This window comes from Mustela lutreola, chromosome 1 (assembly GCF_030435805.1).
Source record: "Mustela lutreola isolate mMusLut2 chromosome 1, mMusLut2.pri, whole genome shotgun sequence".
Classification (NCBI taxonomy): domain Eukaryota; kingdom Metazoa; phylum Chordata; class Mammalia; order Carnivora; family Mustelidae; genus Mustela; species Mustela lutreola.
Window position 1 is genome coordinate 105,862,903 of NC_081290.1, and position 18,319 is coordinate 105,881,221.

The 18,319-nt window shown below is 39.8% G+C and overlaps 1 protein-coding gene across 4 annotated transcripts in view; it reads left to right on the top strand.

Annotated features, from left to right (window-relative positions):
• MANBA (mannosidase beta) overlaps window positions 1-18,319 on the top strand; it is a 122,839-nt gene that overhangs the window by 2,577 nt on the left and 101,943 nt on the right. For 2 of the 4 annotated variants that reach the window (XM_059172008.1, XM_059172023.1), the window contains exons 2-3: window positions 13,896-13,990; window positions 17,259-17,364. In XM_059172008.1, coding sequence (XP_059027991.1) covers window positions 13,896-13,990; window positions 17,259-17,364 — 201 coding nt within the window. Of the gene's footprint in view, window positions 1-1,832; window positions 2,004-10,447; window positions 10,469-13,895; window positions 13,991-17,258; window positions 17,365-18,319 lie in introns of those variants that run through there. The other 2 variants (XM_059172032.1, XM_059172014.1) reach the window with 2 other exon arrangements.

Sequence of the window (18,319 nt, forward strand, 5' to 3'; positions counted from 1 at the left end):
GCAGATAAGGCCAAATACTGTTTTTACACAAGAACTTGAAACATATCTTGGCCAAAGTTATTTATTTACTCATTCCCCTAATTATCTTGTAAGTATTCCACACTTCCAATGTAGCAGGCACTATTTAAAGTGCTTGAAACTGAGTGGTGAGGAAAACAAACTCTTTGTTCCATTAGGCATTCCAGTGGAGGAGATAGACAATAAACAAATTAATAGATAATATAATGGCAGGTGGTACACGGAAAAGAAATAAAGTCGATAAGAGGAAGCAGAGGTAGAAGGCTGGTGGGGAAGAATGCTATTAGAATAAAGTGGTTAGGGGCGCCTGGGTGGCTCAGTGGGTTAAGCCTCTGCCTTCAGATCCAGTCATGGTCTCTGGGTGGTGGGATCAAGCCTCGCATCAGGCTCTCTGCTCAGCAGGGAACCTGCTTCCCCCTTCTCTCTGTTCCTGCCTCTCTGCCTACTTGTGATCTCTCTTTCTCTGTCAAATAAATAAATAAATCTAAAAAAAAAAAAAAAGAATAAAGTGGTTAAAGATAGCTGTCTTGATAAAGTAACTTTTAAGCAGAGATCTTTTTGATAAGATCAGTTTTAAAAAAAAAAAAGTCGGAGAGAGGAGAGGCCTTGAGATGGGAACGTGCTGGAGAAGTTGTAGGAATAGTAAGCTGGTTAGTGTGACTAGGGCCCTGTGAGCTCTTGGGGAAGGGAATGTGTTCAAAGAGGGCATCTACTGCAGATCTTGTAGGGCTTGTAAGCCATGGGAAACACGTTGGTTTTTATTCTGCATGTAATGGGGAAGCTGTTGGGAGTTTGGAGCATAGAGTTGCATGAATGGAGCTGCCTGATATCTTAAGTGCTTAGATAAGGGGACACTTGTTATGACTGTTTTCAGCTTTCCTATGCAATTCTCAGTGGTGCAAGTTTGAAAAGCTTTTTTTTTTTTTAAATTTTAAAAAAGATTTTATGTATTTATCTGTCAGAGAGAGAGCACAAGCAGGGAGAACAGGAGGCAGAGGGAGAAACAGACTCCCTGTAGAGCAAGGAGCTGGATGTCGGACTAGATTCTCATACCCTGGGATCGTGACCTGAGCCAAAGGCAGATGCCCAACTGACTAAGCCACCCAGGTGTCCCACATTTCTCTTTTTTTAGATAAAGATATTCTCAGTATGCCAAAATTAGAAAATATAGGTGAGAAGAAGAAAACCTGGAAACCTGGCTTTCAGAGATAACTACTATTAAAATTTTAAAATACACTATATTCTTGGCGGCACCTGGTGGCTCAGTGGGTTAAAATACACTATATTCTTTCAGAACTTTTCTGTCTATACACATTTTTGATAATTATTTAAATATACAGCATAACTACTTTTTCGTATAGAATATTTTTGATAGTTTTGTACACGATAAACATATTTCTACAAACCATGGTTAAGGGCTCTTTTTGATTTCGTTGTATATATTTGCTGTCATTTATAATCAATCACTCACTGTTGGATAGTTACCAGACTCGATTTTTTCTATTCTTTGATGAAGATCCTTTTAACTAAATTTTAGTTATTGTGGGGTGCCTGGGTGGCTCAGTCGTTAAGCATCTACCTTTGGCTCAGGTCATGATCCCAGGGTCTGGGATTGAGCCCCGCATTCGGCTCCCTGGTCAGTGGGAGGCCTGCTTCTCCCTCTCCCACTTCTGCTGCTTATGTTCCCTCTCTGGCTGCGTCTCTCTCTGTCAAAAAAAAAAAAAAAAAAAAAAAAATTAAATCTTTAAAATAAATAAATTTTAATTAGTATATATCCTTATTTTCTTTCTTTCTTTTTTTTTTTTTTTTTTAAGATTTTATTTTTTTATCTGACAGAGATCACAGGTAGGCAAAGAGACAGGCAGAGAGAGAGAGGAGGAAGCAGGCTCCTGCTGAGTGAAGAACCGGACATGGGACTCCATCCCAGGACCCTGAGATCATGACCTGAGCCAAAGGCAGAGGCTTTAACCCACTGAGCCACCCAGGTTTTCCATATATCCTTATTTTCTTAAACAATTTTTAGAAGTGCAATTGCTGATTCATAAGGGTATACACTGTTTTAGTCTTTTTTTTTTTTTTAAGATTTTATTTATTCGTTTGACAGATCAAAGTAGGCAGAGAGGCAGGCAGAGAGAGAGGGAAGCAGGCTTCCTGCTGAGCAGAGAACCTAGAGAGCCAGATGTGGGGCTCGATTCCACGACCCTGGGATCATGACTGGAGCCAAAGGCAGAAGCTTTAACCCACTGAGCCACCCAGGCACCCCCTTTTTTGGTCTTTTAATATGTACTTCTTTTTTAAAGATTTTATTTATTTATTTGACACAGAGAGAGGGAGAGATCTCCTGGCTCCCTGCTTCTCAATACAGTTTTTCTCAATAAATAATAAAAACTGTAACAGTTTTACATTCCCATTCTTTTATCAGAGTGCTCATTTTAGGTGCTAGATTTGGACATTATTTTATTTACTTATTTTTTAAAATGATTTGTTATTTTATTATTTATTTATTTATTTTTAAAGATTTTTAAAATTTATTTGACAGTGAGAAACATCACAATTAGGAGAGGCAGGCAGAGAGAGAGTGGGGGAAGCAGGCTCCCTGCTGAGCAGAGAACCAGATGCAGGACTCTATCCCAGGACCTCTGAGCTGAAGGCAGAGGCTTAACCCACTGAGCCACCCAGGCCCGACTATTTATTTATTTTAGATAGAGGGTGCAGGCACATACGAGAAGAGGGAGTAGTAGAGGAAGAAGGAGAGAGACTCCCAAGCTGACTCCCTGATGAGCAGGCAGCCTGGCCCCTGGGGTGGGGGTACTCAATCCCAGAACCCTGAGATTATGACCTGAGCCAAAATCAAGAGTGGGATACTCACCCAGGTGCCCCATTTGGACATTATTTTAAAAAAACCAAAACCAAACACAGTTTATAGTGAGGTTGAACATCTTTTATATGTTTATTTCATGTTTATTGGTGATTTCGGGTTACTTATGTCCTTTATTTTTGTGTTGGCTCTTCATCTAAAATACATATTTATTAGACTTCTGGTTATATATTTTCAAAAATTTCTTTTTTATTATTTTTTTAAAAAGATTTATTTATTTGACAGACAGAGATCACAAGTAGGCAGAGAGAGAGGGGAAGCAGAGTCCCTGCTGAACATAGAGCCCGATACAGGGCTTGATACAGGGCTCCATCCTAGGACCCTGGGATCATGACCTGAGCCGCAGGCAGAGCCTTTAACCCACCCAGGTGCCCCCAAAATGTCTCTTTTATATATTGAAATCTTGTAAGGTTTTTTCCTTTCATGATTGTTTCTGTCTTGGATATTTTACTTTGAAAGTAATTCCTTCTTACCCCAATAAGTAAATATTTACATGTATTTCCTCTTTTGTATCTTTATAATTCCTTTATATATTTAAAATTTTGATCCATTTGAGGTTTTCAGATGGTTAGTTTTTTATATCTCATAATTTAACAATTTCTCTTTTGTTCACTGATATAAAACATTACTTTTTCATGTATGAAATTCTCACATACTGGTAATTTTCTTATTTCCTCTCTTAAAATTATTTTTTAAAGAATTATAAATGTTTAATGCTTATTGAACAAAAAAATCGATGCACAAAAATATAAAATATAAAGAATAAGGGAAAAACAATAAAAAACATACTACAAAGCAGAAGTAACCATTATAAAAATGTTTATGTGTGTCTTTCCAGATTTTTCTAAGTACATACAAATACAATAATATAAAAATGAAATCAATTCCTGTAATGGTTTTATAAGTATTTATTCATTTAAAATACATGGTGAACATCATTCTGTATCTATACATGTCTGTAAGTATAGATCTAGACTAATGTTTAATAACTACATAGACTCCCATTATGAAGATGTGTTCATATTTGAAATCTACACTTAAAAATTGACGAAAACATTTTATAAATATATGAATATACACATATACTAAGAACTGATAGGCACCAAATACTTAGGAATTCTCTAAATTTTACGACTCTTTTGTATCCTTCTTATGTAATTGGGACAAATGATCAGAGAAGATTTTTTAGATATGTCAGTTTATAAAATATAAATGTCAAGGCTATCATGGTAGCTATACATGTGCCTAACAATTTAGTCTTAATCATTCTGTCCTATGAGCCCTTGGAGGCCCTAATCTGCCGATTATCACTCAGATAAATTCTAATAAAATATGTGCATTAGTGTGGATAAATGTACATTTTTGTATTCTTGAAGTAGCCAAGAGACAATTGTCATGTAAATACACTTTAAAAACTTATTGTTATGGTACATTTCAAACAGCTACAAAGAATAGCAAAGTGAACTCCCATTTATCCATCACTCCACCTTCAGCACAGTACATTTTGTTTCTTCCTCCATTCACTATGCCACCCCTAATTTTGAAGCAATTCTAGACTTCACACCATTTCATCCTCAAACATTTTACTATGGATCTCTAACTGTAATGCCATTATCACCCATTTGAATATTTTTGTTGTGTTTCAGAGGAAGAAGTCTCATGATTGTGGTCCAAAATGACCAAATATAAATTTATCCTTAAATAGAAGGTCTTTTCTTTGGTGTCTGTACTCATCTTCTATGAAGGACTTAAAACTGGAATATTTGATTTTATTTGATCATTTTATAATGTGAAATGATCTCAAAAGCTTGTAGAAAAGGAATATATATTTTTTTAAGATTTTATTTATTTATTTGAGAGAGAGAGCATGAGAGGAAACAAGGTCAGTGGGAGAAGGAGACTCCCTGCTGAGCAGGGAGTCAGATGCGGGACTCAGTCCTGAGACTCCAGGATCATGACCTGAGCTGAAGGCAGTCGCTTAACCAACTGAGCCACCCAGGCACACATAGAAAAAGAATCTTTTGAAGGTCTGTATGTTTTCTAAAAGTTTGCTTAAAAATGATGTATGGCATTAAGGAGATAAGTGAGTTAAGAACTCTGTATTTGAAGTTTAAATTTGAGCAGAAATAATCAGATATTCAGTTTTGGGGAAGAGAAAACCGTGAGGTTTTTAAGCCTTCTTTTTCTTCTTCTTTTTTTTTTTTTTTTAAGATTTTATTTATTTATTTGACAGAGAGAGATCACAAGTAGGCAGAGAGGCAGGCAGAGAGAGAGAGGAGGAAGCAGGCTCCCCGCTGAGCAGAGAGCCCGATGTGGGACTCGATCCCAGGACCCTGAGATCATGACCTGAGCCAAAGGCAGAGGCTTTAACCCACTGAGCCACCCAGGTGTCCCATATATCCTTATTTCCTTAAACAATTTAAGTGCAATTGCCCTTAAAAATTAAACAATTTAAGTGCAATTGCACTTAACCCACTGAGCCACCCAGGCACCCCTTCTTTTTTTTTTTTTAAAGACAGCTTTGGAAAATTCTGATTCTTAAACCTGGATATATGCTTCTTCATTTGATACCTTGTGGGGTGTGTTTAGGGCATAAGAAGATTTGCTTCTTATGGCCCAACACTGGATATCAGAGAAACAACTGATAGTTGAATCTTTAGGTAAGGCGTTGTCTTTATCACATGAACATGTATATAGTCAACCTAGACTATGAAACTCATCTTCATGTAATAGTGCTTTAATGTCTTCCATGTGAAATGCACTCTCCTTGACCCTTTCAGGTGCACCTGGTCATATAATTCCCACTGCAGCCCTGTGGAGAAGGTTATCATTAGTTACACTGATGGAGGCTCAGAGAAGTTATGGCCTAAGGTCATGCATCTTTTAAATGGTTGGGGGGACAAGGATGCAACCCACATCTTTTCACATCTCATGTGGCCTGTTGGCAAGAAGAAATAGTAAGCAAAGAGAACAATTACTGTCTTAATCTAAAGATGTCCAGTGAGAACAGTGATGAGCACAATGTGCTGTTCAAAATATACCACCCAGAGCATCCCATTTGCTGAAAGTTCTTGATAAATGCATGCAGTTCCTGAGGGTCACTCTACACATCCCTTCTTCTCTGTTCTCTGCCTCTTGGAAGTCTCTTAGTTTTGGTGTCTGTGCCAAAACTGTGGCTCTGGCCTAGAGCTGCTCTGATGTCTTAATCTGGAACTCTGTCCTCTGCTGATTTGTGGCTGGAAATTTATCTCCACTCTTCTACCTGAATGTCTTCATGGAATATTGAAACTCAGTCTATACAAATGCCTCTTTTCTCAATTCTCCCAATCCTTAGTTTCTCTTCTTTTATCTGTTTCTAACAACACACCAATATTTTCTCAGTGAATGAGACCTGGAATTTTGAGGCCGTTTTTGTTTCTTGTCACCTGTGTTGCTGCTTGTTGGATCTTGTAGGTCCAGCCTGCAGTGTCTTATAACCATTCCTGCTTCGTCATTTGTACTGCTATCAGCCCAGCTTATTGTTTTCTTTTTAAAAAAGAGGTCAACTAATTTTAAGGACTTTTAGAAATAGGTAAAGGATACACAGTTGATCCCTGAACTAAATGGGTTTGAACTAGGCGAGTCCACTTATACTTGGATTTTTTTCAGTGAGTACAGTACTATAAATGTGTTTTCTTTCCCTTCTGATTTTATGAATAACATTTTCTTTTCCCTAGCTTACTTTCTTGTAGGAATACAGTGTATAATAGATATACAAAATATGTTAATTGACTGTTTATGTTATTAGTAAGGTTTCTGGTGAATAGTAGGCGATTGGTAGTTAATTTTGAGGAGTCAAAGTTAGTAAGTAGGTTTTTGACTGTGTGGGGTTTAGGAGCACCATATTGTTAGCTGTACCCCTGAGGGTTAACTGTAATGATAAAAAAAAAAAAATGTAAAGGTGGGATATATAATGAAAGCATCCCTGTCTCCTAGTTTTCTAGTTTCTTTCCACAGAAACAACCACTGTTAACAGGGGTCTTGTGTACATTCGTGTATCTTGTGACAGATGTTTGTATACATAATAGATTTATCTACATTTCTCTCTACAGATGATATTCTATGCATATGGTTTGGTACTGACTTTTTCCTTTAATTTGACATACCCTAGAAGTCATTTCAGATCAGTATCTGAAACAGTAACTATAGCTGTCATTTGTTGAATGCTTGCTGTATGCAATAAATGGTTCTAAGCATTTTCCACGTGTTACCTCTTGGCAATTTTCATACTGATCCTGGGAGGTACTATTATTTCTGTTCTAGAACTGAGAAAATGGAAGAGTAGGGTGTTACATAAGCTTCACAGGATCTCACAGATATTAGGGCTGAGCTGGGACTTGAATTCATGCAAGCAAGGTTGCTCCCTGCTGCTGCTCTTACCTGTGAGCTCCACCCCCTCCCTTCTCCCTGCCCCAGCTTCATCTCAGAGGCAGGAGCTATGGCTGTGGATCTGTTTAACCACCCAAATTTGCTCCCTAAGCAGGTGTGATCTGTGGCTCCTCTGACCCTTTGTGTCAGTCTAGAATCATTCTCTGGGCATTTACCCTAATCTTTCATGAGTTCTAGTCTGGAGCTGTGGAGTGGGCTAAGGAAAGCATCTTGTTTCTCCTTTTAAATTCCCCTTTTAAATTCTCTTTGGTCAGGAAACAAGGAGTTGCCTTAACTTCCACCCCTTTTTACTTAGCTGTGGTAGAGATGAAGCAGTATTTACTAGTTTAAGGATTTTAGGCAAAAATGATGTTAAGGCCAACCAAAATGTTTTGACTTAGGAACTTAGAATCTCTTGTACCTGTGCACCTTCTGAAGTAAGAATCATAGATGAAGCTCCTTTTGGCGATGGACAAACTGAGGTTTGGAGAGTGTAGCTTCTCTGTATCTTAATATATTGTTTGCTCAATGTATTGTTTACTTCTGCTCATTTTTGCATAAATGTTTTCTTAAACTTTTTTTGTCGAAGTGGTCCAAGAAGACATCTATGTATGAGACAGTTGCAAAGATTTCCTTTTCTTTTTTTAACTCTATTTGAAGTAATTATGTCTGGGGTAGAATCAGGTGTTGGATTGAAGCAGAATTGGAGAGTGGAGAAGCTATACCTGGTTAAAGAATTTATGTATCTGGGGCGCCTGGGTGGCTCAGTGGGTTGAGCCGCTGTCTTCGGCTCAGGTCATGATCTCAGGGTCCTGGGATCGAGTCCCATATCGGGCTCTCTGCTCAGCGGGGAGCCTGCTTCCCTCTCTCTCTCTCTCTGCCTGCCTCTCTGCCTACTTGTGATCTCTCTCTGTCAAATAAATAAATAAAATCTTAAAAAAAAAAAAGAATTTATGTATCTATAGGCAGTCCTAACAGATGGCGTTCAGAAGCTTACAGAGAAAATGAGACTGATAATGTCCTTTGTACGGTGTGTTGCCATATAGTTTGTTGACGTATGCAAGCATGGTAAATGCCAATTATAAATAACTAGCACAGGCTTTATATGGCATATTTATCTCCTGGTTCCTGCTTGGTAGGTAGCACTGACATTGTAACAGTTGGTGGCATTTGTGACAATAATGGCAGCACTGGGTAATGGATTGTTTGGACTCTAGAGCTAGATGTCCTGGGTCTAAATCAGTGCTCCGCCACTTCATTTAACTTTTAGCCTTGGACTCTTTGTTCCGAGATGGCAATGATGATAATACCTTTCCCCTTGGGTCAGGTGATCATCTGATATAAAAGTGTCGGTGTGTGTGGCATGAGGATAGCTGAAAGAATGCAGACCTTGGTGTTAGACTGAGGTGATTTGGTTCCTGGATGTACTGCTTACTTGTGGGACTTAGGAGTGGAATCTTCCAGAGCTTTAGTTTCTTCCTCTGTAAATGGTATTTACTGCATATGATTGTGATGAAGATAAGACTATATGAGTACCTGTCTTGGACAACAAATGATATTTCTGTTGTTTTTTAGGGCTCATGGGTTTGCTTAGCATCCCAATGACTTACATGGTTTCTTAGTCATCAGGTATAACACTGAACTGCTGTTAGCTTTATTTTGTTTATTTTTTGTTTATTTTCAGTTTTCAACTTTTTAATCTGTGCTATGAAGGACATCCTAAATGCTGAATGAGACACAACAGAATATTTTTTCTTCCAGTAATAAATAAAAATGATATTCACAAATGTTTTAAGGAAACTTCTATGTAATCAAGGTGGTGACCCCGAATTAAAACAACAACAATCAAAAAACAAACCTCTGATCATGTTCTTGATTTCTTATAATCCAAATTTGCATTTGGAAATTGCTTCCCACCTCTGATAAACATTCTAAAATGTCCCTAAGGGGCACCTGGGTGGCTCAGAGGGTTAAGCCTCTGCCTTGGGCTCAGGTCATGATCCCAAGGTCCTGGGATTGATCCCCACATCGGGCTCTCTGCTCGGCAGGGAGTCTGCTTCCCTTCCTTTCTCTGCCTGCCTCTCTGCCTCCTTGTGTCTCTGTCTCTGTTAATAAATAAATAAATAAAATCTTAAAATGTCCCTAAATGCACATTATTATCTTATTTTTTTTTGGGGGGGGGGCAGGACCAGCAACTCTGAGATCCCAAACTAAAAAAATGGTAAAAGGAAAAATAATCAGACCCTACAAATGTCCCAGAATTTGTCTTTAAATGGCAGAAAAAAGTTTAAAAAACACATTGAGGGGCGCCTGGGTGGCTCAGTCATTAAGTGTCTGCCTTTGGCTCAGGTCATGGTCCCAGGGTTCTGGGATTGAGCCCCACATCAGGCTCTCTGCTCAGCAGGGAGCCTGCTTCTCCCTCTCCCCCTCCCCCGCTTGTGTTCCCTCTCTCTCTGTGTCTCTCTCTGTCAAATAAATAAATGAAATCTTTAAAAAAAGAAGATTCATTCTTTAAAAAAAAAAATCACAAACCAAAAAAAAAAAAAAACACATTGAGCTTTCTAAAATGTCTTTAACAAGCTACCTTGGGAGTCAGTTCAAAAGTAGAAGTTGATGCACTGAAACAGATGTTTCAGTGTAGCTTTAAAAATCTTTGTAAGTACAGCCATTTGGAAGGATGATCCTGGATCAGAAGTTTTATTCCTGTGTCTACATTAGGTACACACGCCTCATCTCCCTCGTCATAATTGTCTCTGTAATTTCTTCTGGTGTAGCGGTCATAAGCACTCTGGCCTTCCATATCCATATCTTCCAGGTCATCGTATCTGCCACTCCTGTAGCCTTGGTCCCCACCACCTCTAGAGTAATTGCAACCTTGCCCCTGGGCCCCAAAATCACCCCTGGCTGACTTGCCAGAGAGATCCATGTGGATCTGGTGACCATCTAGAGACTCTCCATTCATGGCTCTCCTGGCATCAGAGACAAGCTCTAGTTTGGTGAAGGTAGTGAAATTAAAACCTCAGGATTGCTGAGTCTCGTAAGTCCTTGACAACAACTACCTCAGAAATAGGACCAGAGCTGCTGAAGTGGTCTTCCAGATCCTGCTTATTGATGTGGAAGTTGAGCCCTCCCACGAAAAGCTTTCCTTCTTCAGAAGACATGGCAGTGAGTTTGAGTACTACAAATTAAGCAGAAGGACCAGAAAAATAGCTATCCTTGAGGAGTGGATAGACTGGGCTGTTAGCTTTAAATAGGACTCAGAGTTTTAATATGAGCAAATTAAGTTGGTTGCTTAGCATTTGGAATAGTTATTATAAGTGTAATCTAAGCTTCTGCAATCTTTATTTTAGGGAAGGTAAGATATTTTCCCTTACAGGAAATTTTTTTAGTAGACTTCATCTTTTGGAGTAATTTTAGGTTCACAGCAAAATTGAATGAAAATGCAGACGTTTCCATATATACCCCCCTCCACACACTGGCACAGCCCCTCATAAGGACATCCCTCCACAGAGTGGTACATTTGTTATCATCAGTGAACCTACACTGACCTATCATTATCACCCTATGCATATAATTTATATTAGAGTTCACTCTTGGTGTTGTATATCTGTGGGTTTTGACAAATTTATTATATCTATTCATCATTTTAGTATCATTTAGAGGAGTTTCGCTAACTTCAAAATCTTCTGAGCTCTGCCTGTTCACCTCTCTCCCCCTTAATCCTTAATCCCTGGCAACCACTGCTCCCCCCCCCACCCCCGTTTGTTTGTTGTTTTTTTTTTTAAAGATTTGCTTATTTGTCAGAGAGAGAGAGTTGGGGGGGGGAGGGCAAAGGTGCCCCGCAACCACTGATCTCTTTACTGTTAATGTGGTTTTGCCTTCTCCAGAACATCATGTAGTTGGAGTCATATAGTATGTAGCCTTTTGATTGGTGGTGGTTTTTTTGGAGATTTTATTTATTTATTTGACAGAGAGACAGCCAGAGAGGGAACACAGCGGGGGGAGTGGGTGAGGGAGGAGCAGGCTTCCCACCAAGCAGGGAGCCTGACTTGGGGCTCCATCCCAGGACCCTGGGATCATGACCTGAGCTGAAAGCAGATGCTGAACGACTGAGCCACCCAGGTGCCCCGGTTTCTGGTCTTTAAATTTTGGCTTCTTTCAAGTAAAAGAAAAACTTAACCTCCAAATTCTATTTGTCTAGAAAAAATATATCTGAGAAGCTTGTCCTCTCAAACTCAACAAGCAGCTTACTTCAAGAGCCTGAGAGACAGGACTTGTGCCACACAAACCAGATCATCAGTCAGCCCCACAGCTTAGCAGGATGACATGTTGTAACTACATTAGCCTTCACACCTTCCTTTTCATGTTATTTTTAACTGGATTGGACTGAGTCCACAGTGTAGAGTTATAAATAAGGCTGGGTGGAGACACATGGACAGGCTAATTATTAGGTACTTCTTTAAACCTGTGTCCTTAAATATTTATTCCATGCTTATTCATCGGACTCTTAAGTCCTGTGTGTGTGTTGGAAGAGCCGAAAAGGAAACAAGTTGGCTGGGCCTGGCACACCCTACTTAGCAGAATAAAACCTCATTGTTAATCAGCCCTTAAAAGTCAGTTTGGTGATTATCAGTTGTTACTAAATCTCATTAACTGCACTCTTCCCTAGTAGTTTATTAAAATATTTCTTCCAGGGGCTCTGTCTGGCTTAGTCCATAGAGCATGTGACTCTTGTTTGTGGTGGTGTGAGTTTGAGCCCCACATTGGGTGGAGAGATTACCTAAAAATAAATAAAATCTTAAAAATAAAATGAAGTGTTTCTTCGTCAGGAGCAATTTCTGACAGGTACTATTCTTTCCATCTTGACATATACCCAGCCATGTTGTAGTGTGTCTTACTGACTTGTGCTCTGAGCAGGTGCCAACCTAACTTCTGTGGAAGTTAGACAAAGTTGGCTTTTCCTTCTCCATCTAGAGATGCAATTCCTGAGGAAATCACCCTTTGTCCCGTCCCAGTGGGGGAGGACTGCACTGTTTCCTTCTTTGTAGCTGTGATGTTGTTCACAGAAAGATGGACCAAAAAGTGTCACTTGCCACTTTCTTTTCTGTGTCCTCATCTGGAATGTAAAGTGTAGAAAATGGGTAGGAAAAGAAGGATCTCTGAGTATTATGAAAGGAAGGATCTAGGGCTGGACACTCAGTAAGAATAGCATCAGTGAACACCCAGCAGGCCTGTTGCCTGGAGTAGACATTGGCAACCATTTTCAGTAAAGGCCTGGACACTACTTTAGGCATCATGGGTTGTATGGCCTCTGTCATACCTACTCAGCTCTGCTGTTGTAGCATGAAAGCTGCCGTGTATGATTTGTAAAGGAACAGGCATGGCAGTGCTCCAGTAAAGCTTTATTTATTGACATGTGTCCATTCTTAGCTCACTGGCTGCACAGAAACAGTGAGTGAGCTGCATGTGGCCCATAGGTTGTAGTTTGCTGACCTGGTCTGGGACAGTATAGGTAACCTGAAGTTGGTCCATTCAATGGTATCCATGCTGCCTGTGTGTTTCCTGTAGAGGTCCTTTTTGTGCTCATTTAGTAAAGCTTGGTGAAAAATAACTTTGGAAATGCTATGTAAATCCAAAGAGTGGGCGTTTTGCTGATGTTTGGGTAGTAGAGGAGAACCATCCCCCCTGAGGTCCGCTAGAATAGTGGCAGCAATAAGCATGGTGACAATAAAAGGGCTATAAGAGAGTGAGGGCCAGGGCACCTGGGTGGCTCAGTCCTTTAAGCGTCTGCCTGGGGCTTATGTCATGACCTCCGGGTCTTGGGATCGAGTCTCACATCGGGATCCCTGCTCAGCAGGGAGACTGCTTCTCCCCCTCTCTCTGTCACTACCCCTGCTGTCCTCTATTGCTTGCTCGCTCACTTGCTCTCTCACATAAATAAATAAATAAATAATCTTTAAAAAAAAAAAAAAAAGACAAAACTGAGGGCTTCACAGCAGATGGTCTGACTTTTATTTTCTGCTAATACCTCGGAGGTTCTGTATTTGGTGTTAACAAGGGCAGCTAATCATCTCCATACATGTTCTTATTGATAATGAAACTATGTTATTTCTATCTCAAAGCTCTTTCATTGAGGAATTTTGTTAGACTTTTTTTTTTTAATATTTTATTTATTTGACAGACAGAGATCACAAGTAGGCAGAGAGGCAGGCATAGAGAGAGGGGGAAGCAGACTCCCCACTTAGTAGAGAGCCCGATGTGGAGCTCGATCCGAGGACCCCGGGATCATGACCCAAGCTGAAGACAGAAGCCTTAACCCACTGAGCCGTCCAGGCGCCCCTTGTTGGATTTTTTTAAGAAAACATTTTTTAGTATTTTTTGGTTATCTGAAAGCCATGTTAACTTTGTTGAAAGTTAAATGGATGGAGCTTTAGCCTTGAGGATGGCATGTGCCAGCATATGAAATGCTTACACTCCTAGGCTCAGAGTTCATTAATTTTTAGGTGACAAATGGCTATTGTTAATAATTTATTTCATGTTTATTTAATTTATTTATTTTTGCATAATTGTCTGCCATAATTTTTATCAACAGGATCCGTACTACAGATTTAATGACCTTGACTATAGATGGATCTCCTTGGATAACTGGACTTACAGCAAGAAATTTAAAATCCCCTTTAACATTAGGTATGTATGTGTGTATATCTATATCTACATCTGTATTTATTTAGTTATTGTTATTATTGATCTTTTTCTTTCTCTGCAGTAATCTTTTGTTTGTTTCGGTTGCATGTCAGAGAGGTGGGAGACCAAAGCCTTTTCCTATAAAAGTGACTATTTGATTTATGTTTTGATTTGTATGTAAGAATGGTGCCACTGACCATCAGTCATGAAATTATCTCTTACTCAGTCCTCCTTCCAGTGGTTATAATGGAGTCACCTATACCTAGTGAGTTCTCTTATTTCCATTTCCTTCTCTCTGCCCCTACGACCACATAATCACTAGAATGTTAGTTATAATTTGTCAAGTAGGATCAGAGCTATATCATTTTTTCCATGTGGTGTTAGCCAGCCATTGAGGCTATGGCATTGGCCTTATGTTATGTCATGAAGCCATGAGGAAAAGCATAGTAATTTTTCTTGATTCAGCCCTTTTTTCCTCATTTCCCAGCTTCCACATTTGCCTTGGCCTTTGTGAGCAAGTGACTACAATTAGGCCAAAGCTGCAACTAAATTTCTTGCTTTGTCTTTTTATTCTCCGGTCTTATATATGGAAATGTTAGACTCATCTTCCACAAACATTAGATTCATCTTCCCAACATACTGGTTTTACCATGATGTTCTTGCTCAAGAATGACAGTGTTGGAGCACCTGGGCGGCTCAGTCAGTTAAGCATCTAACTCTTGGTTTCAGCTCAAGTCATGATCTCTGGGTCTTGAGATGGAGCCCCATATTGCCTTGTGCTCCACACTCAGTGTGGGAGTCTGCTTAAGAGTCTCCCTCGCTCTCCCAAGTAAATAAATAAAGTCTTGAAAAAGAAGGCACTGTCATTCTTGAGCAAAGGAATGACAGTGTCTTCCCTTTTTTTTTTTTTTAAGGTTTGTTTATTTTAGGGAGAGAGAGAGAACGTGAATGCGTGTGAGAGCCCACAAGAGATCGTGAGTGGGGGGAGGGGCAGACGGAGAGGAAGAGACTCTCAAACAGACTCCCCGCCCAATGGGAGTGGGAGGCTGACTCCAGTGGGTGGGTGTGGGGGGCAGGAATGAATCCTACAATGCTGAGAGTAGACTTGAGCTGAAATCAAGAGTTGGAGGCTTAACCAACTGAGCCACCCTGGCGCTCTGACAGTGTCTTATTTTTCATTGGTAAAACCAGTTTCATCTTCCCTGCTTATTTGTGAAAATACTACTTAATTTTGACTATTCTGTCCCACTTCTTGCATCCCTTCCTGCCCTGCTGACTTGATCAGATTCTTTCCCTTAGCTCCTTAGCATAACCTCTACACCTGAAACTAGCTCATTATCTTTTTTTTTTTAAAAGATTTTACGGGCGCCTGGGTGGTTCAGTGCGTTAAGCCTCTGCCTTCGGCTCGGGTCACGATCTCGGGGTCCTGGGATTAAGCCCTGCATCAGACTCTGCTCAGCAGGGAGTCCGCTTCCCCCTCTCTCTCTGCCTGCCTCTCTGTCTACTTGTGATCTCTCTTTCTCTGTGTCAAATAAATAAATAAAATCTTAAAAAAAAAAAAAGATTTTACTTGTTTATTTATTTGACAGAGAGAGAGAGAAAACATGAGTGGGGGGAGGAACAAGAGGAGAGGGAGACTCAGACCCCCAGCTAAGTAGGGAGCCTGTTGTGGGACTTGATCCCAGGACCCCCGGGATCGTGACCTGAGCTGAAGGCAGATGCTCAATGACCGAGCCACCCAGGTGCCACCAATTCACCCTTTTAAAGTATAAAGTTCAGTAGTTTTTAGTATATTCAAAGCGTTGTGCCACCATCATTATCCATGTCAGAGAGAAGGTCATACCCATTAGCAGTCATTCCCCATTCTCAACATCCCCATTCCCTCATCCCTATCCTGGCACTAGGCAACCACTGACTCATTTTCTATGGATTTTTCTCTTCTGGGAATCTCATACTGCATGTGGTCCTTCGTGACTGGCTTCTCTCACTTAGCCTAACAGTGTTTTCAAAGTCCATCTGTGTTGTCACATTCACTGATCCTTCATTTCTTTTTATCACTAATACTTTATTGCATGGATATACCCCATTTTATTTATTCTGTTCGTCTTGAAATTCTTATTTCTCTCTTGAAGTCTTTCCTTATGACAGAAGCTCTGATAGCATTTGTAGTTTGTCTGACCAGACTATATTATAAAATAGAAGAAATTGAATGTGGGCGCCTGGGTGGCTCAGTGGGTTAAGCCGCTGCCTTCGGCTCAGGTCATGATCTCAGGGTCCTGGGATCGAGTCCCGCATCGGGCTCTCTGCTCAGTGGGGAGCCTGCTTCCTCCTCTCTCTCTCTCTCTGCCTGCCTCTCTGCCTACTTGTGATCTCTCTCTGTCAAATAAATAAATAAAATCTTTAAAAAAAAAAAAGAAGAAATTGAATGTTTTCTCTTTATTCCTGTATTTTAGGCTTGAATGGCAACTAGATTACAGATTTCCTTAAATTCAGAGAGTGTTTTAGTTCCCTGTAGGGCTTAGCAGAGTACTGGGCACATCATATTCACTCATAGATACCTGTTAGTTGGTTAATACATTCTCTTAGTGTCATAAAGGTAATACTTTGTGAAAATGCTTTATATCTTCTATTTAACTAAACTATCATAAGAATTTTGTAAAGTCCGAGAAAAAAAGTCCATGCATTTGGAAATTGTTAGCTGTGCTCATGGTTTTATGGCAATTGAAATACTATGAAGAAAGATAAGCTAGATTACTCAACATAACAAGGGTATTATGCTAAGCAAAATAAGTCAATCAGAGAAAGGCAGTCATCATATGATTTTACTCATATGTGTAATTTAAGAAACAAAACAGAGGATCTAGGGGAAGGGAAGAGAAAATAAGATACAACGACATCAGAGAGGGAGACAAACCGTAAAGGACTCTTAACAAAAACAAAATGAGGGTTTCTGGAGGGAGGTGTATTCGGGAAGATGGAGTAACTGGGTGACAGACATTAAGGAGGGCATGTGATGTGATGAGTACTGGGTGTTATTTGTGACTGATGAATCACTGAACTCTGCCTCTGAAACTAATAATATGTCATATGTTAATTAGTTGAATTTAAATAAAAATGTATTAAATCAATACTTATGAAAATTTCATTGGAATCTGCCTTTTAAGATTGTGTAATCTCTGTGAAATATTTATTCCTTTAGTTTTTAATTAAAAAAGATTTATCTAAGTTCATGTTTTACACATCTTGTTTTAAAAATCTTTTCTTTTTTAAGCAAATGGCAAAAAGTGAATTTGATTTTTGAGGGCGTCGACACAGTTGCAAAAGTCCTGCTAAATAGTGTTCCTATTGGGAAAACAGGCAACATGTTCAAAAGATATGTAAGTATCCAGTGACGTCAGGTTAAAAGCTACTGATACATGTTTGTGTGTTAATTGTTACGTGTTTGTGTGTTAATTGTTACGTGTTTGTGTGTTAATTGTTGTGAATAGAGAAAGTTAAGTGCATAATTGCCCATGCAGGCAATGCTTTTTGTTTTGTTTGTTTGTTTTTTAAAGATTTTATTTATTTGACAGAGAGAGATCACAAGTAGGCAGAGAGGCAGGCAGAGAGAGAGGGAAGCAGGGTCCCTGCTGAGCAGAGAGCCCGATGTGGGGCTCCATGTGGGGCTCCATCCCAGGACCCTGAGATCATGACGGGAGCTGAAGGCAGAGGCTTTAACCCATTGAACCACCCAGGCGCCCCAGGCAATACTCTTTGAAGCATGGATTAGGTTACTTTCTTTCTCAGTTGCCTCATTGTTGAGTGATGAAAACACCACAGACCTCGTGGAGTCGTGGAGTCGTTGTGAGGACTTAATAAGCTAATGATGTAAAACATTTGACACAGTTCTTGGCACAGGAGAAGTGTTCAGTGAATGCTGTTCCCTTCTCTGTTGTTTGGTGATCGAGAGTTTCATGTGAAACGCCAAATGATGTTGCATTAAGATATCATATCCTGGTCTCCATTCCAGGGTAGAACTTTTCAAAAACAAAAATAACTTATGACTTAGAAATAACATGCGGTTCATACCAGAGAGTCAGGTTGTCACGAAGCATCTAGGAAATTCCCTGGCTGTTCAAGGCCACATCTCAAATAGCCAGAGCAGACATTCCAGGACTAAAGATATTTTCTGCTTGCTCTCTTTGCCCGGGACCGTCATCTGTCAGTACAAATAGAAGGAGAAACCTAGAAATCTACTTTTGGGTAGGAGAATGTGTTCGCTTGTACCTATAAGCAGGCAACTAGGTTATACTATTTCAGTGAAGTGCTTTCTTCTACAAAAAGGCTAACCCT